Below are 18,449 nucleotides of genomic sequence, written 5' to 3' on the forward strand. Positions count from 1 at the left end.
AACAGTAATTACAAACAAAGCATCAACAAAATATCTTTATTATGTTTTAAGCAATCTCAAGTTATGCAACCTCTTTATTGCATACAATACATATTTCAGTGTACAGGTATATTATTAAACCTGATGATGACAAATCCTTTTCCAAACACTATACATTCATTATCATGTTAAACGTTTAATAGATTTGTTATCCATTCAACCCATCTATAAACTGTATAAGCTTACTTGCCTTATGCTAAGTCATCATATATTTTCTCTTTGAAGAAAATTTCTGTAGGTTTCAAATATATAATTTTAAACACAAATACATTCAAAATTCACAACAAAGGGAACAGAAAAGAAACCTTACAAAACTATTAAAAAAACCCTATATTTTAACTTTATCAACACATGATAGTCTAACTCTGTGCTATATCCAAGCATATTTAAACTTTCTTAGTAACTGTTCTCATAGCAAGAAGTTTTTTCTTGGGGTGTTCTAACTAGACTTCTACTAGTTTAACTGATATGTGTACATCACACTCACTGTTTTTTATTCATACCTATGCATTACAAGTGACTAGTGATAAAATTAATTAGAAAGCCTATTATTATTAGCTCATATAGGTTGTACTGAACAATTTAAAATTTATATCTTCATTTCTACTAATGTGAACAATTAGAAAATAAAAACAAATATTTGAAATTAAATATTTTTGATTATATTTTGAAAGGAAAACCATGTCTACACCTATATTCACATTTTAGTGTTTGCAAACATCATGTCTGTTTTCAATTATTTTTTTCACTTGCATTTTTACTTATTTTGGATATCAACAGTACTGTGTTTGAGTGTTTTTCTTATAGCAAAGCCACATTGAGCTATCTGCTCAGCCCACCGAGGGAATCAAACCCCTTATTTTAGCGTTGTAATCCGGAAACATACTGCTGTACTATCGGGGGCATCAACAATACAAAAACATTTTTGTCAGAAGCATTATAACGTTCATACAATGAAAAAGATTATAAAGTAGGCATATGTCACAAGAGCCACAGGTGTCATAAAAATAAGGGCTACAAATGATGCAAGAAATAACCATAAATAGTTATTTCAAAATTTTGGTTGAAATAGTTTTTTTATTATCATTTAGAGAAAGAGGGTAATTTTTTTTTATCTTCATTACCAAAATGTCTGGTGCAAATAGTCTAGTTGCTTTGCACCATAAAACACCAAACTAACCAACCAACAATGAAAATGTCTAAACCCCTCCATTATGCATTATAAATTCTGAAAAATAATGCTAACTTTAACAAAACAAATCTCCATAAAGTCTAGAATGCGCACACACTGTTAATTCCTGGAAAAAATCCAAGGCCTGAAACTTTACCAAGGAAACATTTAGTTGATGTTCATATTATTTTATTCATAAGTTAGTGCTCTACAGACTGTTAATAAGTAGAAGCAAACGTAATCTAGTTATTCATAGAGAGAAGAGTGCAAATTCTTAAAGAGTAAAAAAGAGCTGAAATTTGTCCAAACAAACAGGAAGGTCCGGAACTGGAAAACATGACTTAAGAGCAATAATAAATATCAATGAAGTGGACACTATGGGGAAGAAGTTTAAATTGTGGATTATAAAGAGAAAATGGTTGAGCACATTGTTAACAGTTTTGAAAAATAAAACAATTATATGTTACTAGTAGTAATGATATGCAACTAGGCCTAAACATACCTAGTTAAGTTACTAATAAATAATGAACTAACAAATCCATGAAATTTGTCAAGACTACAAAGCATGTAAGATTAATGAACTTGAAAAATGATTAAATTTATCCAGTAATAACAATAGTAATAATCAACATCTCATTTACAATTCATTTAAAATAACTTAGATGATAAAGGACATATAAATATCTAACTTACCAAAATTCATACATTAATGACACGAAATACGTAATTCTCCTATACAAGAGTAAAGCCATACAAATGGCATCTGAGTCACAACTACCACAGGCATATCAACCAGATTTGAAGTATGGTAAGTTTATCAACATGTACAAGTCTGCTGGGAAAACTGGAATCAATATAAACAAAGTAGGAGAAGAACAATTATCTACCAAAGCAAACAACTTGGAAGCATGACAAGTGGTGGAAAGGTAAAATTCCTGAAATGGTGTGGAATATGACACATTACATTCTTCCTCAGAAACACTGCCTTACTGAAAAGAAAAAGAAATCACCAGCCAAACTCATGAATCTAATTTCCTGAGAATTAAAGTTTGTACCTCCTCTGCAGATAAAGTTGAACTCAATTCCTGGGAAGTCTTACCAGTAACATGTTCAGCTATAATGGGAATTTCTATAGTCAATACACTGATCACATATTACTGCAGCAGTAATTTGGTTTGTCAACATATTAGATACCCAGAGCTCTCATGAATGTAAACAAATGATCTTAATGTAAAGCTCAGGGAAAATAGGAAAAATACTGAAGACAGAAATTTTTATTGTTTATTTTATTGTTTTGGTTTTACTTATGATGAAAATATTTCTCATTATTTGAAAGCTGCAGAAATATTCTTCTATGACATCATATGTTTATTCTGGTTTATAAAGTGCAGTATGTAATAATTAAGTGAAAGAAATCCAAATTATTTATTACATAAAAATTCATCTTGACCAAAAAATATAAAATTTAAACTTTTTATATTTTAAAAGAAAAATATAAATCCTTAACAGAATTCGATTTATATACAATAATTTCCTAAAAGGTACAACAGAAGATTGCCATTTAAACTCTTAAAACACTTCAGTAATTTATCACTAATAATGCAAACACAGAAAAGAAAACTGTAAAGTTGATTTAAAAGACCTTTATACATTGTGTTGTTAGTAGATAATAGATACATAAATAACAAGATAAACTTCATTACCTTCATCTCGCAAGTCTACATAAATACTCTTCTTTTCACTCTTTCTTTCAATGTCTATATCGTGGGAAAACTTGCATTTGTCACCTTTCTTACACTGTCCTTGCTTATAAAAAGCACACAGTACAGATTTAGGGTCAGTTCCTAAAATTAAAAAAAAGTTACATCACCTTTCTGCAAGAGATTAATCTAACTAAACTGTGGCCACGTTGAGAGTAACAAGATAAAACACTTCAATGCCGTAGTGTGTGATTAACATTAAGTGGATTTTTATCACTTGTTTTTATTCACCCTAAAAGTATCAGTGACCTAACTATAAAAAAAACACAAAAATTATGAAAACTAATTTAATATTGAAGATAGCTATGTACAGTATAAGAATTCATGCTTTCAGTTAATATGTCCACAATACATGCACCACACACTTGTTACATAAGTTGTTTAAATTTTTTTTAAGTTATAAAAACAGGTGAAATGTACCAACATAAATTTTTAAATGTATAAAAATAACATTCAATAAAGCTACAATGATATAATAGCTTATGCGTTTTGTTTTGAATGAGTTTTATCTAAGTAAATAATTTCATTGTACTAATAAAGCCAATTATTGGTGGTTAAAGTCACAATTATCTACCTGATTTATGCCTCTGCTAACTGTTATAATTGCAAAACTCATATGTAATAGAATGGTATTTCTTTCCAACCACACTTAAAGAAAATATTTAACTCTAACTGATAAAGAATAAATATTTATAATTACAAGTTATACATTAGTACAATTTTAGTGCCAGACCTTTAAAAAACAAACAAAAAAAACTGAAAAATAAATATTTAAAACCTTAAATGGGTGAAATTGTAAACTTGATGTTCCGTACTTGAGAAATTCTTTTATACATATATATAAAGACTAATACTAAAAAATTCCTTACTTATGTCAGGATTTCAATGTCAGGGAATTGTATCTCTAACAGTAGAAAGCAAACAGGTTCCATCTTTAAACACACTTAAGACTATATATCAAGAGCAATATTAACACTCCTATGAAAAGACGTTTCTAGTCCTGATTTCTCCAAGCCCGTTCCCCTGGCTGTGGTTTCGCTAGATAGTAGATAGGGACAGTGGGAATCTCGTTAATCCATTCATTAATGGATTTAAATGGCAATTTCATTTAAATACAAAATTATTAGCCTAATATTAATAACCTTTCAAGTTGCTCTGGGGCCTATTAGGCCCCACTTTTCATAGGAGTGTTAATATGGTAGAATACATCATGATGTATTTCAGTTTCTATATCATATATAAGGTATAAAAACCATAATACTTCTGAAAGGTATTTTAACCTTTTCCTGAATAACTCAGTTTGAAAGATTCAACTCATGTTGTTACTTGCTATTTCTCAGAAATAAAATCTTAAAAAACCTTTATCACCTCCTTAAGACAGCCAGCTCATTAATGTATCCAAAGACAATCTGTATTAATAACACTTCTGTAATAATTCTTAAGTCTTCAGTTAACTATAAAATCCTATGTTTTTTAGTACTATTAAACCTCACATTGCCATATTCTCCTGCTCATTTTATACCACTTCAAAACAAGCAAAAGCAATAATGGAAAAAAATAAAAAAATTAAAAAATTTTGTATTTATATGTTTACAAAAACATGCCATATCAACATGTACAAGGGTGGTTAAGTGATTAACAATATATCACATATTTTGTGATGACAAGAAACCAACTTGAAGTTAAAATGTACCTCAGGACAACTGTTGCAAATTCCTTCTTTGCTAATCTGAAGATGATCTAAGAAAGTCGAAACACTGTTCTCAGTTTTATTTTGGTATAAGCAGCTGTCCTGAGATACGTATCGTACTTGTCATACAAACAATGGGAATATACAAATTCCAGAATTTCTTGCTCACTCTCTATTAAATTACACAGAAATAACTTACAGGAAAGCTAGTCTAATCTAGCATTTGTATTAGGTAAAATTAAAATAATAAACCTTTTTACTCTATACATAGCACAGATAGCCCTCGAGTAGCTTTGTGCGAAATTCAAAAACAAACAAACAATACTCCATACACAAATTATCTAACGTTAACTTCATTCTCCACAAGCAAGGAAAGGTGACAGAAAACACTTATTTCACAATATAAAGAGTAGTTTTACCTTTCTCAACTTTCTGTGTCGTTACAGGTTTAAATATCAAGTTCAGGTCCTCAACTTCCTTCTTTTTCTCATCTTTTTTTCCGACTTGTTGATCTACCTAAGGTAATGCAAGTAGAGTGTGATTACTCTTCTACTGCTGACAACTTGTTTGAACTTTTTGTATCAATAACTTAAATAAACATGGCATACTATTTCATCGATTAAGTAAACAAATTATGCATTAGAAAAATAGTTTTTAATATTCAAAACATTATCTAATACATGTTCGTTAAAAGTAAAGAAAATGTGACAGTTGTTGGGATGAAAACTACACTTTATGAATTTGACTTTTAACACAGTACTTATAAGATTACTACAAGGAAGTATCATTTAACAAAGCCCTTCATACTCTGTTTTTCTTTCTACTTTCCTGCAGACAATGTTGATGATAATTATGAAATTACAAAGTGTTAGACATGTTAAAAGGCCAAACTGTTGGCTTTACATGGCTCACGTTTATTTATAAAGTGCAAAATTTTGTTTATATTTTCAAACACTGGTAAAAGTTAAGTTAGCCTTGGATACCTTGTTATACTGTAATATTTTGAATGCTAATGCACTGTCTATCTCATGAAGTTTATAAGAACTGACCATACCTTTTCAACATGATATTAAAGCAGTAAAATGAGATTAATAATATCCAGAATTTGCCTTTGCCAAACCAAACTTAAATAAAACTGATCTATTTAGGATGTGCGTGTGTGTGTTGGTGTGCATAACCACTGAGTATAGCCCAAATCAGTTGTTTTCTGACCTCAAAAAAGTATTTGGTTAATACTCCTAGTTGATTATTACAAATTAACTGTTTGATTTGAATTTTGTGCAAAGCTACACAAGGGCCATCTGTGCTAGTCATCCCTAATTTAACAGTGAAAGACTAGAGGAAAGACAGTTAGTTATCATCACCCATCGCCAATTCTCGAGCTACTCTTTTTACCAATGAATATTGGGAATGACCATCACATTATAATGCTCCAACAGTTAAAAGGGCAAGTAGGTCTGGTGGGACAGAGATTTGAACCCACAACCATCAGATTGCAAGTGGCCTAACCACCTGGTGATGTATAACCAATGAAATAAACTTTACAATCTAATCAAATAAAGTGTTTACAGCAGCAGAAATGAAATTATTCATTGGAAAAACTTACCCAGTGGAAATTTTCTTCTCTTACTAGTATTAAGCATGTATAACATCAAAAACACACAATCTGTCACTAGTTAAAAAATTGACTTTTCAACAAGAAATTAAAATTAGAGAAATTTAGGTCATACTATCATGGTTGTAAATTCTGAATCCCAGGTTGGCAAAGGCCACACTAAATATGAGAACTCCCCCTAACTAAGTAAACATTCACAAATATAATTATATGTATGACTTTAATTAAGTTCAATTACTACTAATAATTATATAATAATTCTTCATTGGTTTGTTATGTCTGACAAACTTTAAACCAATATCCACCACTAATGTCCTTAAATGCTAAATGATGTACAAAGGGATCAAACACCCTGAAAAATTAGCATATTTGGTACTGTTTTGCAAGAGTGGCAAAAGTTTGTGTCAAGGATCATTATGCTTGTTATTAAAACAAAACACAGACACTTTCATTATTAAAACTGGATTCTTCAAGCAGAACATTGAATCCTCTTTCTCAAGGTGTGCTGAACCACTACTTTAGATAATATATACATATATGACATTGGCATGACATAAACAACTTCTCAATTCTAATAAATATTTACAACTGCTACTGGTGTAAGCTGTGACCGATATTCTTATGTAATGACGACAAAGTACAATGGCTAATTACTATCCACCAATCACAACAAACTGCTTCCAATTTTATAATTTATTATATTAATAGGACTCATGTTTCACCTCTTTTATGGAGCCAGCCAGGGCCACAAAACATGCATTTTTGGGGGGCCAATCCTATAGCTCATTGTAAAATGTGCTCTACAGTGAACGTTATCAGAAAAATCACTAAATTAAGCAGTGGATGTTACATAAATTAAAAAGAAATTAAAGATGTCAACACATCTCAATTAATTTTGCTGTGAACTCTTATTTTATAAAATCAAAACACCAGTCAAACCATTTTATTTCACAGCACTTATGATTTTTATCTACACAGATAAGAAGCTAATGTCCTTCTGTCTGCAAACCTTCTCCACAGTTTAATTCTGAGTTGGATTAAACTTTGCATAATTCTTTACAATCATTAGAAATAGTTCCTAACAAAAGTTTAGTTCAAATAAGTCTCTAACTGAAAAGTTTAGTTAGTGCATATGCTTTTTTTTAAATAAACAAGTCAATAACAGCTTTATATCATCCCAGAATATAAATATGTCATAAAACAGATCCTTTTAAGGAGCCACATGGGCTACCTAGGTAACATTTTTTATGGCTCACCTGCATTCGCAGTGGTTTTGGGTCCCAGGTCCCTGATAATTTCAAGTTTTCTATTGATTAGAGTGTTATCAGACACACTGAAGGCACCTTTCATCGGGATGTTACATATAATAACTGTTATATTTCACTAGTATTTTATTTATGCTGTCAATCAACAAAGTTTAACAGCATTTTTTGTATTTCAAGCTCCAATGGTTTATAATTTTGGTTCCTTTCTTACTGACATAGCTCCAATCATGCCTTGAGTAAAACCTATTTGATAAAAACTTGCACTGTGTCTCACCAACATCAAATATGGTACAGAAATACTTACTCACTTGATAATGGCCACAAGTACTACAGATTTGCAAATATGGAAAAAAATGAATTTCTTTGCAAACATTTCAACATTTTCATATCATAACATCATATACAGTTTACAACATAGTATCTTTCACATCCATATATCAGGTCAAGTATAAAGTTTATTTATAAATACACTGTTTTGGTTTGTTTTGAAAGCCACAAAGCCACACAAGGGCCTTCTATGCTAGCCATCCCTAATTTAGCAGTGTAGGACTAGAGGGAAGGCAGCTAGTCATCACCACCCACTGCTAACTCTTGGGCTACTCTTTTACCAATGATTACGAGTCAAGTGCCTAAATCACTTGGCCATGCTGAACCTATAAGTATACTGCCAAATACATTTTATCTTCTTGAATTAATTCATAACATTATAAAGAACTTACAGATATATATCGTAAAGTTACATGGTGTATGAATACACATAGTTTTGTAGGAATAATTATTTTACTACCCAAAAATTTGCCTATGATCACTCCATACATTATTACACTTTTGATATCCAATCTTCACACTTACGCCTACCTTCTTTATACTCTGGTTTCCAAATTTTACTTGATGTTGAACTTGTTGGATGAATTTCTGAGTTTTTGCACCTTTCTTATTCTTCAAGCCAAATGTTTTGTCCTGAAAGTGTCAAAAATAAAGATATTAAGAGCTGCATAAGTGCAAGACAACAACATTCATTATCTTTGATAAAACTATGAATGTTTCATTGAAAAGGTTTTGAATAATAATTAATCTTTATGAGGAAAACAGTCTTTATCAACTGTCTTCTTAAAATCTTTTTCTTTGGTTAACAAATAATGTACATGACTCAGAATAGTGTGTTAATATTGTGTAGTGTATGTAAGGATACTGTCAACAGCAACAAAACAAAACCAATTTCAAGTATTTTTTTCACCTTATTAAATAACAAAAATGACCAACCAGTACCATTTGTTCAGCCCTGGCTATAAGATCCCAATCAGTGAGAGTTCTCCATGGTCCACCACCATAGCAGCTAGGAAATGGTAAGGGGGAAAATTGGTAGTGGAAAGATAGAGAAATGCTCAGATCCCTATTGGACATCTGCTGGAAAGGTCTGTTATTAGAGACAGTGTAATGGGTGACCATTTAAAGCTATTTTGAAAAGACTGCAAGCACAAGTCAGGGAAGCAGGCAAATCAGCATGTGGTGCTTTTTCCATAATAAATAGTCCATTGAATACATATGGTCTGAATCATACAGTAGATGAATATCAAAATATACCACTACAATACCACAAGTAGTTTTAAAGAGTACCCCATCTGGTCATTAGGCATATATGGGCAGATGGTATGAGCAATTTCCATTATCCTGGCAAAATGTAAAATAAGTGTACCCTGACAGGCACCACTAGCTACCTGGCATAACATCATAACAAATGCTATAAACCAAAGAAAATGTAATAACTCAACTAAGAATAGTATGTTGTAACAAAGTGAATGGGGTTAGACAGTGACCACCAGGAGACAAGACAGTGAAGAGAGTGAGCGGTGAAGGTAAGTGAGGTAGTCCATGTGTCACAGCATGAATAAAATTGTCCACCAGAAGTTGAAAAGTTGTGAGAAAATAAAAGAGGAGATGAAATGTAAACCATCTGGAAGCAAAAAGACTCTTGAAAGGAGACAACCAAACAAAAAATATGGCAAACCAAACCAATAAAGGCAGAAGAAAATATGTCCTTTGTAGAAGTGAAATCCCAGAGAATGAACAGTTGAAGATAAAAACCCAGAAAAGAATAGTTATGAACTAAGTAGCAATGAATCGTATGAACAGAGAATAAAATCTGTCTAAGCTAAAAAAAAAACACAGTAGAGTGAAACAGAATGATGAGAGAGAAGTGACTGAAGAATGAGGAAGAAGGTACTGGAAAGAGGAAGAAGGTACTGGAAAGAGGAAAAAAAAATAACAGTACAACATAAATAGTACAGGACGAATCAGTAGCATAAAGAGAGAACAACTGCAACTACATACAAGAAGATAAAAAAAATATGTCTGATGAAATGGTTGAAGCTGCAAGTTACTGGTGGTTTGAATGGTCAGGAGTAAGAGCACATAGGATGGCACCAAGGTCCCAGCTGGGCTCAGGAACTGGGCAAATATGCACATAGACAAGAAAAGGATCTGACCACAATGAGAGAACAAAGAAGAAAACAACTTGCAGTATCAAGCAGGCAAAATGATGAAGGTGCCACTCAACAATTGGCAAAGGCAGGGGCAGCAAAATTCTGTGGAACATCCTGGTAAATGGAAGGGAGGTGTCTGATGGTAGAACTAATGAGTAAAACGGTGACAGATTGACTAATGTCAAAATCCACCTCCCACAGGTAAAAGGGCCAGGTGGAATGATGCCCAGAAAAGGAAACTATTAGCAGATTGTAAAGTCTATCTCAACCAGGTAAAGGATTAGCCTAAATCAAATGTGAAAGCAAAAGAACAAGAAACAATGTTGGAAAAGAGGTGGTATAAGTAGAAGTGTATAATTGGCAGACTGATTAGTGTGTTATTATTTAGTTAAGCTTGTGATTTAATATTTAATGATTGTTTAGTTTTTATGACAGAAGTGTTAAAATTGATTATTTTAAGTATTAGTTGTGACAAATTTCATTATGTAGCTCTATAAAAATCAACACTTATTTAATGTTTGAGACAACAACTGTGGTAATACACAAGGTAATGCAAGTGAATTTATAGCAGAGTGTATAGTAAGAAACAGAATAGAGGAAAAAAAAATATTATTGTTAGTTGAATTCTAAAGTAATTGAATTTGCCTGTATGGATTTTTGACAAGAAAATTTAGAATTTTACATACAACTGTGATATCCTATGAATAATTTTAGTTGGTTGTGTGCTGTCCATTTATTGTTAAAATTTATCACCAACAAGTTACAGGCACCTATTATCGATGAATCCAAGTCCACACTCACATATCCAAAACCCTGTTACAGGGAAGAGGGGTTTAGTTGACAGATAGCAAAGAACCAAGGTCAAGCCAGCCAAGGGATACCATACCACCAAGAATAAACAACAAGGAGTGTTTAGTTGAGGCCAAGTCTCAAGGTAAAAGCTAGAAAGGAGGTGAGTATCATAGTCAGACCAGGCAGAAGGTAGGAACGGCCAGGGCCAAGGGATGGACAACAGATAACCTGAAGAGGTTGGTTGGTTGTTTGGCATTTTATGGTGCAAAGTAACTAGACTATCTGCATCAAACTGGTAAAAAAAAAGTAAACTTATTAAAATTCGTAAAAAGGAATCAAGGTAAAACAAAAAGTTTAATTTTTGAATTAAAAACTTAACATTAAATCCAATTTTCAGCATTTAGAGAGAAAGTAAAGTAATACAAGTTTTAAAAGACTTTTTTGTTGCATAATTTTAATTATTATAACTTGCCAGAATGACTAATATGTAACTTCAAACATCAGTGTTAGTCACCTGAAGTTGGTCTTTCCAGTCCTGGTTTCGAGTTATTTGACATCACAGCCATTTTCTAATTTTGCTAGTTTACAGCAGGGAGAGAAAAAATAAAGTAATACAAGTTTTAAAAGACTTTCTGTAGCATAATTTTAATTATTATACATGCCAAGATGACTAACAGGTAAGTTCAAACATCAGCATGAGTCACTTAAAGTTGGCCTTTCCAGTCCTAGTTTTGAGCTATTTGATGTCATGGACATTTTCAAATTTTGTAACGAATTAATTTTACTTTAATTCATAAAAAAGAATCACATTAAAAAAAAGTTTAGTTTATGAATTAAAAAACTTAAATAGCATGAAAAAGGCCAATGGCCTTTAAAAAACTAAAAACATTTGTAAGGTGGACAGTGTCACCATCATCAATGACACTGTCTAACGTTAGGGATAAACCTTGGGACAAAATATATATGTACAAACGGCTCGCTTGGGTTGAGAAAATTTTTTTACAAAGAGGAGTGAACTATGTAAAAAAATTTTCTCAATCCAAACGGGCCGTTTTTACATATATATTTCTCTACAAGTGGTTTTCTTGACATCACTGATTACTTGGGACAAAATGTATTTAAAATGGTGCCATCATTGAGAGTTGTAATGATAGCATGACTGTAAAATGTGGGCTATTGTGACCTGAGTTTCCCACAGACCACACATTGTTGCATTAGTCCCAGACAAAAGAAAATGATGAGTTAAAAACTGTGACCAATGCAAAGTCTAGTCAGGACAACTTCCTCTTTCCAATCCTTATGGAAACAAAATGGTCAAAGTCCAATAGAGTGTTTTATCTGGAAAAACTTGTTTTCACATTACTCACTCCAAGTCAACTGCCAACTGGCACAGAGTCGAGCCTTGAATACAAAACCATTGTCCACGTATGGAAGAGGCACAGCAGTGATAACACCAAGGCAGAGAGATTTAGCTACGGTGTCAGCAGGTTATATTGGTATTCAGAAGAAGTGGATGTTAAAGAGAAATGAGTCCATATAGAACTAAATGAGTCAGTATAAATAGTACAATTCAAGTACTGCTTAGCTTCTATGTGATTCAGGGCAAGAGAAATGGCATACACTTCATCAGTGAACAGAGCAACTGTAGAGGGGATTCTGTGTGCAACCACTGAACCACAACAAACCATGGCAAAGCCCACAGTCACATGATTTCAAACCATTTGTATAAATGGGAATGGAGGGGTGGTTCGAAAGATGCTCAGCAAATAAATGATATTACTTCCAATCTGGAGTATCCACTTTTTTCAGATGACTTAGAGAAAAGATACTTTTGGGAATGCTAATAATCCATGTTGGAATGAGCTGACCAGTGGATACAGCAATGTTATCCAAGAACAGACCCAATTCATCCAACTGTGCCTGGATATGAAGAACAAAAGAAACAATGGCCAATCATCTGTTTTGAAAAAGCATAGCCCACCGAGGAAGAAAAACACATCTCCAGGTGTGATGCTGTGGTAAGGATCAAAGTTTTGAAGCATACTGTAAAGACTGTTGCAAACAGCAGAGGTGTAGAGGAGGTTCATAAGACACTGTGTACAAGTTCTGGACTGGAAAAGTGTGGAAAGCCCCAGTGCAGAGCCAAAGTTTCTGATGATGAATGAGGTCCACCATCTTTATGGCCAAGGTCCTGGCAGAGCCATAGAGCAGAGACCCATAGTCTAGCTTCCACCAGGGCATGATGGTCAGGTGGCACGGACCACAGCCAGTCTCTCTCAAAATGATAGGAAACTTATCACTGTCTTGTGGGTTACTGTCAACCCTCCATCAGAAGTGGGAAAATAGTAAAGGAGAGCAGACTGGCACACCAATAGCAGTAAAAGACTGATTAGGTGCATGAAAATAAGTACAAGAACCAGTATTTAAGAAAGAAAGGTTGTGATCTGAGGGCATACACTCTACAGAACAACCCCTACCATGAATATCAGTATCTCCACAGAGGATATTATGTCCATCAAAGTCCTCCAGGATTAAAAAGGGAGACAGCAACTGTTCAGTGAGAGCATAAAGGTCCGATTGATTATGGGTCTCTTTAGGAGACAGGTAGAGAGAACAAACAGTGATGGTACGACTAAGGAAACATGGATGGCCATGGCCCCCAAGGGCGTTTCAAGTGGCAAAGACAGGGTGGGTACATGCTGATCGACCAACATGCACCTGTTCATCACACAACCTGTCATACAAAGAAAAATGCCAAAAGGTGACTGTATCGACAGGTTTCAGAAATGTTTCTTGAAAGGAAAGACATACAGGATGGTAAGAATCTATTCGTGCTTTGATGTCATCCAGATTAGAATGTAAACCTTGACAGTTCCACTGTGTCAAAATTGCCATTTTTATTTATATGTAGGCAAACTGGGTGGAGAGCCCTTCTGTTTTCGACCACATTTTTCTTTATTTTCTTCATTTGAAGGAGGTCTATCGACCTCCATAGATCCTGCCCTGGGTCAATTGGGCAGATCTCTGTTGTTGGAAGAAGATTCCAGCGAATGAGGGCATGAACAAATGATTGTTTAGCATTTCAGGGCCGAAGAAGATCTACCCGAGAAAATACCAATACTTGGAACCAAAGGAAGTGGATCTAGGGGTTTGCTGGAATGAATGGTAGGGACTGAGGTGGGTGTTGATTCATCAACTTTCTTAACCATGGTGATAAAAAGACTTTTCATATGGTTTCAAAATGATTCTTTAGGAGGCACAGAGTGATCTGTCTGCAGTCCCACTGTAGTAGTGGAATTAAGTGCAGCAGCAAACATTTGAAGTGGTGGACAGTAACTTTCAACAGTGAGTAATGTTTTGAATGGTTTTCAAATGCTGTTTCTCTTTTTCTTCCAACCACTTAGGGCAAGAACAAAAGTATTATGGGTGAAACTCATTACAATTAATGCATGTTTCACACTCATAGGCATTGTGGTCCTTGCCACTGCAATGAGCACACATCAGGGAACCTAAACATGATGTCTTCAAGTGACTGAATTGTTGACACTGGAAAGATCTGAAAGGGTTTGCAATATATGGTCATACCTTGCAATTAAGATAACCTGCCTTGATGGTGGTAGGTCAACGTGATGATGTAAATGTTAAAATTAGGATATTGGTCAGCATCATAACTTCATCTTTGTGAGTGGATATATGCCTGACTACAGAAATTCCTTGGGTAGAGAAACCAGCAAAGATTTCCGACTCTCAAATTTTCTTCAAATCTCTCTCAACAATAACTCCTTATGACAAATTCAGAGCAGTATAGGAAGTAACCTCAATGTGTTTATCCCCAATTGCTTTTGAATGCAAGAGGAGTTCACTGTTTGGCAGTGGATGTTTCCACGAATATCTCACTATAGGGAAGTTTTCTGACTGACTTAGGAGAGCCAGCAAGTCCCTCTAGTGTTTTCTGAATAAAAAAAGAGAGATATTTGCCCTAAAGGTTTATCTGAAAGAGAATGTAGAATAAGAAAATGAGGTACAGGTGTTACAGAGGTTGAAGATTACTGCTCAGACGTTTTAAGATGTGGTTGTTTACCTATGTACTGTTTTTGTCACTATTTTATTTAGGGGATCCATAATAATGAAAGAATATTTCAGTGCCCACTAAACCAGTGCACTAGACTGCCATGGTTTTATGAGCACTATACCCAAACAAAAGCATTAGATACAATGCCCACAACACCCGCTGAGAACATCCAACACTGGTAGTTCATTGACCCAAGCTCAAGTGGACCATCCGACTGACTCTGAAGGGGCCACCCCAAGGCTGCCCATCTACACGAACTCAAGGCAAAAGTGGTGTGTTAGGGTTGCATCCCTCAAACACCAGGATCTTCTCCTCCCTTCATGGGTTGCATTGCACAGCAAACACATGGGTGGATGTTTAGAACTCGGGGGAGGTAAAATGAAAAACAGTACCTTCTTTGGAAGGTCCCCTCACTGAATCCACACTGATGGGTAATCTGAAGAGAGGAATCATGAATGTGAGAGGATTGGTTAGACAAAAATGAGTAGTCTTCAAAAGAGAACCTCCAAAGAAAATTGGAAGGAGGAGAATACAAACTGAAGGCAGAACATGATTGGGTCAAGAAATGCAGTTCACAACCCACTCATAGTATCCAATGGCAGGCAAGGAAACAGTTCATTAAGAATTGACCCAAGAAGTACAGAGATGCCAACTATTTCAAATGACTGAGTGTAATGATTGTAGACAAAGCCCTTTATTATTTGAGATTACTAGGCCTGACCAATGTCTCTAAGCTGTTTATTATTATAACTATTATTATTTATTACTGCTATAGATTCCTCATTTATGACTGTGTTTTGTGTATTTAATAAATAAATTTTAAAAAATTCTGAATTCTTACTCATAAATGTCGTTATCTGCATTGTTTTTGTCTTTGCCTCAGCCTTTTGTTGGTGAGATGCCAATTTTGTATGTCTGGAACAATCGTTTATCCCGCCATGCGCCACAGAAAAATCAATGTGACAAACTGTACAAAACGCATGACTGTCACTGACTTTTGATGCAATGACTGGATATTTTGCATTTTACTCTTTCCTAAATTTTTGATTCACAGTTTTAGTCCTTTTAGATTTACCAGTATGGAGATGCACCGCACTCAAACTATTGGTAGATGCCAAAGATACAAATATTTTTTATTATTTCAAGCACAAACATGATTATTGCAAGTAGCCATTTGGACTCTGTCTTGTATCTATTATCAAAATTTATTTGTATCTCACTAGAAATTTTCTTTTCACCCCTTTCAAGCCTTGGGGGAACAATTTATTACTTTATTGTATAGGCCTATATAATATATAATAATTTGGGAGTTGCAACAAGTCATAATATTTGACTGTATGAGCGTATAGTTGTAATATATACACTAAAATCATAATGATTACGCTCAAATTGTAATGGTTGGCATCTCTAGAAATACAGTTCAAAGTCTATATTAGCAAGAAATTTTATATTAGATTGCCATTATGGTGCTTAATTTAGGAAACACCAAGTAACTGGAATCGAACCAAACAAAATGTTCCACTAAGAATGGTAACAATACTATCATGCCTAAAAGTGTAATAGAAATTCAAACCCATGGATAGGAAGAGAGCTCTCAGAACTCAAAATGACAAAAACATCACCATTGAGTTTCATGAGAGTGATGCAGGGTAGGATAGGAAATTGGGAATCAAAAAGACACCATACTGCAATCATTAAAATAAACAATACACTATCTCATGTAGTAGACAACACAAGAATCCTGCAAGAGTCAGTTCAATCACCACTGCTAGACATTATACTTATAAACAACATACCCTTCCCTAATCATACCTACACATACATCTACTAGTATACTGACAACATTGCTGTTTGAAACATCTGAATAAACATGTTAATAACAGTGTATCAGGATCAAAAATCTCCAAATGTCATTAACAATTGGTGGGTCATGTTAAACCCAATGAAAACCCACAGAATAATATCCAAAGAAGTCTAAATAAATATTTTAAAAATTGTAAAATAGGTCAAATTAAGATTAATGTAGAAATAAAACTAGGCTCTAAAGCTAAATTTCTTAATCTCACATTTAATAAGACTTACATGGGCACAATACATGAAGAAAATACACCATCAGTAAACAAATTAACCATCTCTGACTAATAGCAGATAAAAATAAAGGATGAAAAACCAGCAACATAATTAAAAACCTATGAAAACTAGATCTGCCCAATTATCAACTAACAATTGCTAGGTCACAATAAGGATGTCAGAAAGAATACTCAAAGTACTACAATATCAACAAAATCATGTATTAAGATAAGCCCTAAGGCTTCCAAAATACACACCAGTTAATTATCTATACAAAATGAGCAAATTACCTTATTTCAATGACAGATTTGACACACTAGCCAAAGACTACTATAAAAAAAAGAAACAAGAAACAGTCTCACCTCTGCCTTACACACCATTTCATGTACCCCAGACAAAACAATATCACCATAGAAGAAGCATCACAATGTGGTTGAAAGAAAGTTAGTCAACATAACCATAAGCTATCATTACTACACAACCTGTGTGAGGAAATCAGTTACTCACACAATCAGCAAAACTTCAGAAGTAGCATGGAAATTTCTAAGGCAGACATAGAGAAGAAAGCTTTCTGTGCAAGATGTGAACTGCCTCTAAAAAAATTAATTTTTGATTACTGAATTATTAACTATAGTAATAATTAGACACATAAGTTGATTATTTTCATAAAATTAATTGATTACCTTGCATGAAAGTAACTGATGTAATCAATTCTCAAAGGTATACAATTGTATTTCATACTGATCAAGAAATTTTGAAGTTTAACCATGAATCTTGCAATAATAAGTTATTTTTTTGATCTGGCTTTAAGCTAAGCAATGTAAATCTAATTTAAATAGCCAAAGTGAGAGAAAAATAGTGCTGCCATAAATACAGATACCCATTTATTTTAGTTTCTGGTCAAAGACATTAAAATTAGAATTGGATGACATAAAGAAATCAATGCTTTTCTTAGACTGAAAATCTTTAACATTGCTTCTACAAGCCAGGCACCCAAGAATTGTGCTGTATGGCAGCCCTTAATAAATAACATCATTCTAGAATAAGCTAAAACTCACTTTTAAACTTTTCAGGTTGAACAAAAATCCCCCACAAGGTTTTATGAAAAAATATGCAGATTTAGTGATGCTATTGCAAGTTTTTGACTCCCATAGTACACAGCAGTAAACCTGGAAGATGTGCATGTTGTGTTGTGTTATTGACTATTTGTTCTCATTCTTGCTTTTTGTTTTCAGAGTAGATAAAAGGCCTTGATCTCTACATCAGTGGGATAATCTAGCTATTTCAAAAGTTTGTTCTTCAATCTATCTTTCATTTCTTTGAACATCATCAACAAACATATCAGAACAAGTATAACTTTCTCAGGCAAAACTTGTTGCATATTGTTGGCACTTGAGAACAGTTTTGTATCATCAGATTTCTACAAAAGTCATTTCCAGTCATGTTCATAAGATCATCTGGATCACAGTGCAGAGAACCCTTAATCATGCCA

The 18,449-nt window shown here is 33.7% G+C and overlaps 1 protein-coding gene across 4 annotated transcripts in view; it reads right to left on the reverse strand.

Moving 5' to 3' along the window:
• Nucleotides 1-18,449, reverse strand: part of LOC143226223 (zinc finger CCCH domain-containing protein 15-like) — a 36,159-nt gene that overhangs the window by 16,269 nt on the left and 1,441 nt on the right. For 2 of the 4 annotated variants that reach the window (XM_076456964.1, XM_076456965.1), the window contains exons 2-6: nt 11,330-11,393; nt 8,810-11,107; nt 8,399-8,500; nt 5,080-5,176; nt 2,914-3,054 (exon numbers count right to left, since the gene is read on the reverse strand). In XM_076456964.1, coding sequence (XP_076313079.1) covers nt 2,914-3,054; nt 5,080-5,176; nt 8,399-8,500; nt 8,810-8,989 — 520 coding nt within the window. In that variant the 5' untranslated portion in view covers nt 8,990-11,107; nt 11,330-11,393. The remainder of the gene's footprint in view (nt 1-2,913; nt 3,055-5,079; nt 5,177-8,398; nt 8,501-8,809; nt 11,108-11,329; nt 11,394-18,449) is intronic. The other 2 variants (XM_076456966.1, XM_076456963.1) reach the window with 1 other exon arrangement.

The sequence above is a fragment of the Tachypleus tridentatus genome, chromosome 9 (assembly GCF_004210375.1).
Source record: "Tachypleus tridentatus isolate NWPU-2018 chromosome 9, ASM421037v1, whole genome shotgun sequence".
NCBI lineage: Eukaryota > Metazoa > Arthropoda > Merostomata > Xiphosura > Limulidae > Tachypleus > Tachypleus tridentatus.